The sequence below is a fragment of the Apaloderma vittatum genome, unplaced genomic scaffold (assembly GCF_000703405.1).
Source record: "Apaloderma vittatum isolate BGI_N311 unplaced genomic scaffold, ASM70340v1 scaffold1156, whole genome shotgun sequence".
NCBI lineage: Eukaryota > Metazoa > Chordata > Aves > Trogoniformes > Trogonidae > Apaloderma > Apaloderma vittatum.
In genome coordinates this window covers 18323-29922 of record NW_009723165.1, presented here as the reverse complement: position 1 = coordinate 29922, position 11600 = coordinate 18323, and the positions used below count along the sequence as shown (strand labels likewise).

General features: G+C 37.6%; 1 protein-coding gene across 1 annotated transcript; it reads left to right on the top strand.

The window, feature by feature from the left end:
- The first annotated feature begins 792 nt into the window (after positions 1-792).
- On the top strand, positions 793-10488 carry LOC104275901 (serine/threonine-protein kinase 32B-like). The gene is made up of 3 exons (XM_009871990.1): positions 793-820; positions 1784-1839; positions 10333-10488. The coding sequence occupies exons 1-3, from the start codon at positions 793-795 to the stop codon at positions 10486-10488; spliced, it is 240 nt and encodes a 79-aa protein (XP_009870292.1).
- Positions 10489-11600: the final 1112 nt, after the last annotated feature.

Below are 11600 nucleotides of genomic sequence, written 5' to 3'. Positions count from 1 at the left end.
AGATGACTTGTGGGAACAAGATTTAAGTTGACATAAGCCTGTGTGGAAGGTGGTTTTGCTAAACTCACCACCTTGTCCATTGCACCAGTATTGACCAGCAGGAACTACAAGACAGTGCCTCACTGGTAAAATTTGTGAGCAGCGACCCCTGTTGCAGGTTATTGACAGGCAATCTTGCTTCTCAAACATCTGGATAACCCCAACACTTCTGTGATTCAGCACAAATTTTTTTTTCCAGTTTCTAAGCAGCTTATAAATCCTTTGCAAGGTTATGCATTTTCATTTTAGTATCCAAATCCTAGAGATGCTATACTCAGAATTGCCATCTTTGCTAAAGACTCCAGTCTGCTCCTTTAGGCTCTGTCAGCACTGGATTTGATTTTGTCTCCAGCAGTTACCAGGAAGATGGTTGCTATAGCTTCACTAATGAAAGGAGCAACCACATTTCCTTTTAGACAATGTAAGCAAGCATAAATATACAAATGCTTAAATATATTATAAATGGCATTAATAGTGTAAATGTGATATTACTGCAACAGGGAAAATAAGATTTTATCCCTTTTCAGTGGCTTGATATATATCAAACTTCCTGCCTCCTGCTCAGTGCTTAGCTTGAGCTGATACAACTCTTTTTGACAGATATTTAAAGTATTATTACTTCTACAGGATTTTCTTCCTCATCATGATGCAAGTCACATTTTTGTTGTATTTGGTCATGTTATCACATCTTCATGGTTACAGTTTGTCTCCACAATTTTGCTGACTCCTGTTAAGTCAATAAGGAGTGCATAGATGGAGGTAAATGAGAAAAGCCAGGAACGTAAGTTTTAATTTAAAAAAAAACCTCCTAAGTTGCACTGAACTTTGTCAGCTCTGGTTCACTTAGTTCAGCTGTAAGTGTGATTCTTTTCTGACAAGTGACTGTAAAAACTGTATCACACATTGTTGTGTTTGTGTTTCAGTGGCTTCATATCAATTTTGTTCAGGACACTGTTTTGTTTTTTTTTTAAACCACCAGACCTACCAATGAACCCGAGATTTGAAGGTCATGCTGTGTTCAGTCTCATGCAACACCAGCAATAATGACATTTCTGAGAAATGAAATCTCTCACTCACCTTCACAGCAAACCAAGTCAGTGCCTGGGGCAGACTGTGCTGTCAGATTTTCATGAAGCAGGAGTAAATCCATTCTACCGACAAGCTAAAATGAAATCTCCCAAACCAAACTTAGGCCAGGTCTATGAAATAGTCTTACAATATTAGCATGATGTATTGTATTAAGGTGGCAAAGTTTGGAGGGTCTGATCCTGCTAGCTCATCACAGGACAAGCTTCCATCACTGTAACAGAATATGGGAATTATCCTGCAAAGTGATTGCTATAACAATACTATCCTTGTATTACTATGGAAATGTAAGATGGTTTTACTTACCTGAATTATTCAGTACCGTTTAAATAGATCTTAAATTTTCTGGAAAATGCTGAGCAGTTTTTGCTAATGGCTGTGTAATACTAACTTGGCTTGGATAGTGGTATGTTTCTTTTTGGAGGTCCTGGAGGCACTGGTCCAAAATCAGCCAATGAATAAAATTAATGGAACATAATTTAAGGTAAACCTCCCCTTTGCAAGGTGTTAAATATGTTTGATATTTTAAGAGAAAAAATAAATACTACATGGTAGAATGACATTAGTTGGAAACACTGTCATTTTTCTTATCTGATTTTCGATCCTGACTTAGCACTCTACAAAATATTCTCCTTTTCTTCTCTCCTTTATTTTGCAGTTAACTTTGACCACTTTCAAATATTACGGGCTATTGGGAAAGGGAGTTTTGGAAAGGTAAGAATCAATTTATTTTTAACAGGTAAAACTCTAATAGAGAATTCTTTTGTGTATTTTTGGTTTTGTAGCCTTTTCCTTCTTAAAGATATTTCACTGTATGAACTGACTATGTCTATGCATTAAATTATTTCTATTGCAATTCATTCACTAAAATTAATTGAGTAAATATGAATATAATAATTGTGTCCTAAATGAGGATTAACAGAATTTAGAAATCAGTCTCCAAATCAAAAACAAACAAAAAAGTAGCAGCAGACAACTCTTTTAGACAGTCAGCTAGAGTGATCTTTTTCTTAAATCTATAGATTCATTCATGTCTTTAAAATAATTGCAGTATTTTAAAGGCAGTTTACATAGATTCAATATAGTTGGGACTATATAAACCAACATACACTGTAATTATAATCATTGAGTAAATGTTTGTTCAGTTCAACAGGCTTTTGCTGAAACACAGAAGATTAATGGTTTGTTTACACATGAGTAGATGACCTTTCTTTCCCATAATAAAGACTATAACAAGGTTTTGAATTTTAATATGGATAAATACAAAGCCATGCAACCAGAGAAAATCATATTATAAAAATATTAGAAACAGTTGTTTGTAGGAATATGTTTGAAGGTGAAATGTAACTTCAGTAACTGATCAAGCCAGAGCTTTCTAGATCTTGATTTAAATGACTGTTGAGTGTATGCCAGCTGAGTGCCAGTGAACTACTTCTGTAGTTATGCATTAAACCCCCCCAGGTAGGATTTTGCTGGCTCTTGGCCTTCCATGCAGAAAAATTACTTCTTTTTACAGAGGCCTGAAATCCTTCCCGTAGAACAGCATAGTCCTTTATGGCATGGTCTTTATTTGGTTTAAGAGAAGCCCTCTTTGAGGTCAATAGGAGAATATGCTGCTAGTGGAAAATGGCATGTAAGAATCCCTTAAAAATCAGGGCAGCTGGAGATTTATGACTGCTTATTATCACAATCCACTGATGCAATATCATTTTAAATTAAATAGAGGTTCAGGAGTACAAGTTCAGTACCACATAAGCAGTTAAAGCTAGATACAGACAAATCATGCTGGTCATCACAAAGATCATCTGCATTCCTCTTTCTTCAAAGCTTCCCCGTTCACACCTCTACTGTCTCTTCCCTTTCAAAAGGACCCTCACCTTTTCATGAAGGAAAATAAAACAAGCCTACATGCTATTTGAAGACTTCTTTGTTGATTTTTGATCCACTTTTCTCCATTAGCGTTCAGGAAACTGGTGAATATTTCTATGATATTTCTAGAAACATCTAATTTTCTTACAGATTCATATGGCTGCAGTGAACCTGCTTTGGGGATATGTATGAGTGAGAATAGAGTTTCAGAGCCTATGATTAATGCAAGAACGAACTCATGCATAAGTTCCTCTAAACTTAAATCCTTATTTTGCAGCTGTCAAATGCAACGGAAAAGTCCTTAGCATAACAGGCTCATTTTTCCAAAATGAATGTAAGCTTCTGAGCAATCATTTTGTTTTTCTTTCCACAGACAAGGAAAGAAAGAAAGAAAGAAATACATTAAAAATGACCGATTATACCATAGCCAAAAGCACAACATAGTAAATCAGTCACCGTTTCAAGTGTCTTCTCTGTGAGTCAGCCTTGCCTTTATCGTTTATTTAGAAGCCTCATTATTGGCAACTTTTCCTATTACTGTCCTTCTGGAACTACCTGGCAGCAGAAAATGTCAACAAATGATGCAAGACCTCTAATCTGTATTGAATCGCTGTTTACTCTTTGGGGTCTATTGTGCTCCAGCACCTTGCAACATGTAACACCGTGTTCGGTATCACCCCTTCCTTAAGCTATCTTCTTTCTTTATGGCTGCTTTGTGGCCTTTTTTGCTTTCTGAAAGCAGTAGGATGTTTTAAGACATGCTCTACTTTTTTATTTTATTGCTGTTAGTACAATTGCTCTCTCTTTCTCTCTCTCTCTCAATATTTCTTAAATTGCTGTGGTTGCTACAGCAACCTTAGGCCTCTGCAGGATATTGCTGCAGGAGGCATCTGATATGGCAGAGACTCCGTGCAGTTCAGCTCGCTCTTGTGCACAGATCTCAAGGTGGTCCTCAGCACCTCACCTCTTCCATCAGGGCCGACTGCTTCAGCAGAAATGTTCTATTGCTCCTAGCCAGCTTCAGAAAGCAGCTCCCTGCCTTTTCCTTTGATATTTTCCATTTCCATTCAACGTTTGCATTCAACAGCAACGTTTGCTGTTACAGGAATTCCTAGGCCACTTGGTAGCAAATGCTTTGTGTCTCAAGAGCTTGTCTTTTCTGGGAAGTGGCCACCTGTTTTAAGCCGCTGCCTCAGTACACGTTGTTTCTTAGGGACATGTCAAGAGCAGGTGCAGTCTTTTGTGCTCCATGGCATCTTCTCCAGAAAAAGAGAAGATACATCAAAGCAGTTTTGAGGAGGGTAGGAAATGGATGTAGGGAGAAGAGAAACAAGGAGCATGTTCTTGTTTCCAAAAAACAACCAGGCTCACTTCTACAATCTCCTGTCGGAGCTCAGGTTGCACTCTGGTAAGGGACAGATGAAGAAGTTGAGCTCTGAGTCTGTGTAGGACCGTTGCAGCCGCAGCTTCTGTGTAAGTTCTTTTGTTCAAACCAAATGACGTGCAAGCTACAGCAGAATGGCATGTGACCACTCACCAAATACTTGCCCCACTCCTGGGCTCATGTATACATTCCCAGTGTATGTATATGTACATCCAGACACTGGTACAGACCTGTGAGCTGCTGCGAGGGTGACATCGGTACACAACCGAGGTACGTTGCCAGCTTTAGGGACCTTGTTTTGCTGGGCAGGTGACTGTAGCTCTTTGCTTACACCTTCATGTCCTCATATGTAACAGGAAACATTTGATCACTTGATTTTTTTTTTTATTTGAAAACCTTTAAGCTAGTTATGCTTGGCATGTTCCAGCTATTAGTATTTCCAAGTACATTTGAAGTGGGTCAGGTCAGAAATTTTCTTCAACCAGGTTTTGCTCATATATTAAGTATTTGCTTTCTAAGTCAATTCAAAAGTAGATGGTTTAAAATACTCAAACCAAAAATGCTGAACACTGGTCTAAGTAGCTATTTTTTTTATGACATGTGATACTTTAAAAGTGCTCTCTCATTTAACCCGGCTAATAATTTCCATGTTGTTAGGTGTAGAGCCATCACTCTCATAAAACAAACTATTGCAAAAAATTATATATATGAAGATCATCCAATATGTGCAAAACTGACTAGAAGTAAGATAGAAGAATTATCGTTGTTCTTTACTGCACCAGTAACAATATAGTTTAGGCTTACTGCTGCAAAATAATTTGTATTCAACTGCAACAACTAGTTTTCAGGGATTCTTCAAGTTCTTTATTCATGGGAGCAGGTATATTGAACAATCTGACCTCCTTAAATTAAATTCAAATTATAATTTTAAGGTACAAACTCTTTTTACTATTTTTCTAAGATGCTGAGACACAGTTCTGATTAACTTGGTTGTATAAAACAGTGACTTCATCTGCTGAAGTAATTTAATTTATACTGGTGTAAAACAGATGGGAGCTCAGAATCACGTTTGCACTGATTGAGGGTTCTTAACTAAATAATATGCAGAGTATTTCAGAAAAAAAAAATGCTGCTATCTTAAAAGCAACATAATACACAACTGCAGAATGTTAACATTGTTTGACAGTAAAATCACTTATTTTTTTAGCTTGAGTTAATATGAAAGGATCCTAAACAGATGCCTGGTCCCTGCTCCAGCTGTCATGGTTTGCCCAGGGAAATCTGGGAATGAATCCTTCTATTTCAAGGAAATTCCCCAGCAGTGTAAAGCCAAACTTGTGACATCCATTCACCAGCCTCTTTGTATAAATCTTTCCAACTGTGCTTGTAGGATAAGACTACGAGCATTAGTTTTTCAGCATATGTGGGTAAGAACAGATAAGGTAGTGGTATTTCAGGCATGTGCTTTGAAGTAGAGCTGTAACTTCCCATACTGAGTGTGAAGCATATAGCTGATTTCTGTCTTGTAGTCCCCCATGCCTAGGCGAGCCTCTGTGGATGCAGTGCCACAGCCCCTCTGGTGGGCCATGGTTACTCAGGGGAGCTATAGGTGTCCCATGTAATCTACTGACCTGACGCGCTTGGTGCATAAGATCACAACAGAGGAGCACGGCTGAGATGTGCACTCCAGCTGCCAGGTCTCCACCTAAGAGTGACCTTATTCAGAGAAACTTTCCCTGACTGCAGTTTTACATCTCTCCTTTTTTATGACCTATCATGAAACTGTATCATGAGGTAGTTTGAGAAGTCTAAGTACTCATGGACCAAATTCAGATCGAAATATCTGTACAGAGACCAAGTGCTCCCACTCCCTGTTGTTCTCTCTGGACCAAGCAGGTGGCAGCCAGAAGGCTTTTGAAGTTAGAGGGAAACAGAATAAATGTGTGTTTTGCATCATCAGCCACCCTGATCTTTTTCTCTGGGAAGAGCTTCTGTGAAGCTACCTCTGACTGCTCAGCCAGCACAGTATTATGGCAGGACTAGGTGATCTTAGAGGTCTTTTCCAACCTTAAGGATTCTACGGTTCTACACAGCTTTCTGTAGCAAACCATTAGCAATTTCTGCCCCAGTTTTATTCAACATAACTCTCTTGCTTCACCTACCTGGTTTTGTAATAGCCCATAGAGTACTTTGTCACCCATAGCAGTCTTAATGGCTGTATGACCTATTAATCTGCAGATCAGACTCGATCTGTAGGTGCTCTGTTTCTTGCATGTGAAATCAGAGGAAGTCCAGGAAGGTACCTTAGAAACAGACCATAGCATACGTTGCCCCTGAAAAATGAAGTTTAGCTCTAGTCATGATCTATTGGTTTTCTTCGCTTGGTTCTGAGGGAAAGTGGCTCAAAATCACACTCTGGTCAAACTTCTTTTAACCTCGTAGTTTTGAAGGCAATTCATTGTTACCTTCTCCCAGATATAGAAGACACAAGCCTGTGAAAACACTCAACACATGTGAAAAAATCAACCAACCTCTTTAGAGAGGGAATATTTTTACAAGCAACTTCTAAAAACAAGAACCATATAACTCCAAAGAAAATTAATGGAGATTCATGTTACTTGCCTTTAAACATGTGCAACACTCATGCCTACATTCAAGCTAGTCATCTACAGTCTCTTTAGAAGGACTTACAAGAAACCCTCTCTAGAGATGGTTCCCTGGATCTATTTAGACCCATACCTTAGGTGGAGATGGATTCGTCTGTTTCTATCTGCTGTCTGTGAAGCTGGGTAGCATATGAGTACATGACGCTTATCTTTGGTTTGAAGCATCATCCATAGAGACAGCTGAAGCAGTGCCATCAGTTTGAGCAAGGCACTGTCTTGATTTTGGTAAATGATATTCACAGGAAAATTTAAAAAGGATGTTTTAGTAATGTGAACGTGCCAGGCTTCCATACTGATATGTGTAAATAAGGCAATTCTGCACAGACTTCCACAATAATGAATCATCACAGAATTTGTTTGTTGAGGTGCCAGAGCACCTGTTTGTCCCTATTTTAAAATGACTCCTTTGAAAAGAATTTAAACCATAAACAGAAAACCCTCACAATTTAAATATTTCCCATTAAGACTGCACATGTGAGGAGAGCTTGAGGGCTTTTCCTTTCTTTCCTGCAGCAGTGGAAAAGTTTCAGACCACTGCCTCTTGCTCAGAAGAGCTGGCGGCCAGCGGGTAGAAATGCCAGCATCTCCACTGCCATTCAGTGCTGTCATAGCAATGTCAGGCTTTCTTCACAATGACATCAATCTGGATGGAGCTTGTGTTTTCTGTTTTTTAGTAGGAAGTAGCCTTAGTATATTCATTTAAATCCTAGTGATTTTGAAACCATGCTAAAAGATGTGTGTAAATACACATTACTAGAAAAAGTTTAGTATTGTTCTGCTTTAAAGCTGTGTGATGAGCATGCTTCTACTGACAACAGAAGGTCTGTTTCAACTGTGCTGAATACCTTCGTCTTTATTGGCAGGTAAGAGAACTGAGTGCCTTCTGGAGTCACAGCCATGTTTCAAAACCTGTTTACATTACATATTTAGGTGCTGTATATGATCCTAGTTTGTCACATAGGTCAAACCTGTAACTCCCCGTGGAGTAAAACTCCATTCTTCTGGTGGTCTCACTAATGAACAGTTCAGTAGCAAGTCTCTTTATGTAATGGAATAGGAGACTTCTGCAAAAAACCCCACCTCAGTTGTGGCCACCTTTTGGATGAAAATCATGCTGTGAATTCATCTAAATGAATCAACTTCTGGACTTAGATTCCTTTTATTATCCATAAATATTGTAGTCTATAATGTGATTCATTAAATTGATATGCTCACATAATCTGAGATAGGATGTCAGGAATTGCCCTTGCAAATTCTTCTTACAGTTTTAAGAACCTGTGGAAGCTTGAACAATTTATTTCAATGCCTCCATTTCAGTTCAACCCCACCTGCTACCTCTTCTTCCCCCAAAAGACCAATCCCAGTTTTCCATTATTCCATCCATTATTCATCTTAGACTCTTTCCATGTAAGTGTGAACCTTTAGTAATCTTAAGGGCATCACCAATATTCAGACTCTCTGTAAAAGCCTGAGGAGGAAAATTAAACAAAACTTTGTTACTCACCGTTGTGCAACGTTGATAGGCTCAAGACAAAATGCTGCTATTCATGTTTTCTGTAATTAGCAGAACAGCTCCTGGTATTAGGAGAGGTAATTAGAAACTCTGCTTAATCATACCTTATCATTATAGGTTAAAAGTATTCTGTTTTCTGCCCTCTTTGGAGTAGATTTGAGCTCAAGGACAAACTTTAGAGAAATAGAATTGAAGAGAAATGAATGTGGTTTGTTTTCACTGGCCCACTTCATCTTGGAGGGGCTGGAAAAAGGTAGAGAAAGTAAAATATGCAGATAGTATGCTCCTAGAGACTTTCCTCTGGATTTAAGAAATAAGTGACTAGACAGTAGGTCTGTCTAGAGATCTCACCTTGGTGCTAGTGTTTTATCACCTGGTCCAGAATCCAGATTACACCTTGTTAAACTCAGAAGATTCAGCTCTAGGAAGTTATCTTAGATTCTCCAGACCACTTCTGAACTTTGAGCACTTAAGTTCCTTGACATACAACTCAAACCCAAAAGATTTACTTTTAAATGATACCATGTTTTTATGTGATCTCTGAGCACTTATTTGATGTGTCTACAATGTATGTGTAAGCTATAATTTTATATGTGTATAATATAGGAGTGTACATGTGTGTATGTACATGAATAACAAAATAATAGTGCCTACACCAAGTGAAGCCAGAATACTCTTGAATTTAGACACTACAGAGTCATGCTATCTAAAACAGATGCTTCCAGTATATAGTCTGTATATGTCCTGATGATAAAAATTCTGATTTGAGCCTATGACTGTATCGTTAATAAAAATGTTGCATCAAAATAATATTTTCACCTTATGTTCTCTTGGCTGTGAAGACTCACTTTAAAAAGTCTTGATCAAATAGGAGGAAAAACATTTCAAGACAAAAGTCTACGAGAACATAGTTATGCTCTGTGTGTTTATGTAGGTCTGTTACGGAAATGAGATTTACACCAGCTTTAGGGGTTAGACACAGAACAATCTTACATTTTGGTGTTTCCAGAAATCATATTTAAAATGATGATTCTTGGATGTGGTACTGATGACACTCTCCAACATCCTTCAAAAGGTAAACTACCATGACAAGAAATGATCTAAGCCTTTCATGGGAGTTCTCTTGACTGAGATTTTCTTCCTGAATTTACAAAATTATTTTACTTTTGTCAAGAAATGAAAACAAAGTTAAGGCAAAGAAATTTACTGCCAGAGACTAAATCATTGTAATAGTCTCTTGTGACTTCAAAAATATTATGATGAATCTCTCTATGAAAATTCTTTTTCTTTTCAATAATAATTAAGGGAGCATAATTCTGACATTTAGATGAAATACTGGGCATTGTGAATGCAGGCTGTGTTTATGATGCAATAATCAAGACATGTGTATTGACTTGTGGGAATGAGGACAATGATTGTGCATTTTCCTAGGCAGGAAGCAGTAATTTCTATGAAAAATCAGACAGCATGTGATTCAAGCAATTGGATTGTATTCCTCCCAGCTTTATCATGTAACTTCTGAAAGTCATGACAATTTTCTGGGTCCTCATTTCTTCTTATGCAGGGATGGGGAGTCCTTTTTATAATTTATTAATTATAGTCTATTAGAAAGAATCCTGCATAGCTGTGATGTGAAAATTCTGAAGGTGTTCCTAGGTTGTAGTACTCAGATCTGGATTATTGAAATATCCTAAGAGGCTCCTTTTTTTCAAAGTCACAACTGCATTTCCTTTCTGTAGGTGTTAAACTTTTTCTTTTACTTTGCTGTCAATTAGGTGTGCATTGTACAGAAGAGAGATACCAAGAAAATGTACGCCATGAAATATATGAATAAACAGAAATGCATTGAGAGAGATGAAGTTCGAAATGTTTTTCGGGAGCTACAGATAATGCAAGGCTTGGAGCATCCCTTCCTGGTCAATCTGTGGTAAGCAAACCTTTAAGATTCTATTAAGGTATTTAGGTTTTGTAGAGGATTTTATTTTTTCATTAATATTTTAAAGGTGCCCTTTTGCATTGGAATATTTAAAAGTTGCATTCACCTTTCCATTTCTGGTTTGATTTCTCTCCAGATTTTTACAGAAGTGTGTGGAAATGTGTTGTTCTGTCCAGTTTCGTAATTTATTTTTTACATTGCTCAGATTAAACAACTGTTTTAAGACTGTGGAATATCAGACCTAACCATTCAATTATTTTTTTGTTGTTGATTCAGAGAAAATTCAAGACTTAATTACTTTTAAAATATATCTGACATAGAACAACAGAAAACTATCTTTTTGTCACCTGGAATTTCTCTGTGCTAGCCACTGAACACCTCAGTCACATATGAGTGTGAGAAAACATTGGTCGTGTAACAACTAGCTTCAACTACACCACCAATTTAAAGTATTTGCTGGCTTTTCTGTAGTGATAGTAGTAATGAGATGCAGACTTTTCCTCCCTTATCTAAAAATTATCTCTATCATTCAAAAAACAGAAGACATAAGCCATTATGGTATGAAAATTGCTCCATTTGTGAATAGCTTGATTGGCTGCAGAGGGTCCAAGTGCAAACAGATCTTCTGTTTTGTGAGTGTTAGCTATCTTGGTAGAGATTGGTATCTAACCTACAGTCTTTTGTTCATCCTTTAGCTCACTCTTGACCTGTAGAGATGAAAAAATTCTTGTTGCCAGATTAGCACCTTTCATGAATTAAAAGCCAAATTGTCTTCTGGCTTGAGGGAACACAGCTGTAGCATAATTGCACTCACTTATACCAGCTAACTATTTGATCACAAAATTCATTAAAAAGGGACCTAATCATAAATATATGTATGTCTCAAGTGCTCTACAATTGATATGAATGATCATACTTGAGCTAACCTAATATCCTGTTGGAGGCTTAAAGAAAAAGACTGTAATACAAAATTTTCCTGATATGTTTTCCAAGGTTCCAGCAATCTGTACTCTGGGGATTTCTTCACCAGCGATGTGTATCTCTGTGCTTAAGAGCCTGTGGAGTTTTCTGTCATGCATTTGTCTAATCTCTTCTGAACTCACACAA

Excerpts from the sequence above, each read along its gene's own strand:
- LOC104275901 (XM_009871990.1), top strand. The coding sequence starts at position 793 with ATGGAGGTAAATGAGAAAAGCCAGGAAC. Across the intron at positions 821-1,783 it reads AAATGAGAAAAGCCAGGAAC|TTAACTTTGACCACTTTCAA; the intron begins GTAAGTTTTAAT and ends TTTATTTTGCAG. Across the intron at positions 1,840-10,332 it reads GGAAAGGGAGTTTTGGAAAG|GTGTGCATTGTACAGAAGAG; the intron begins GTAAGAATCAAT and ends GCTGTCAATTAG.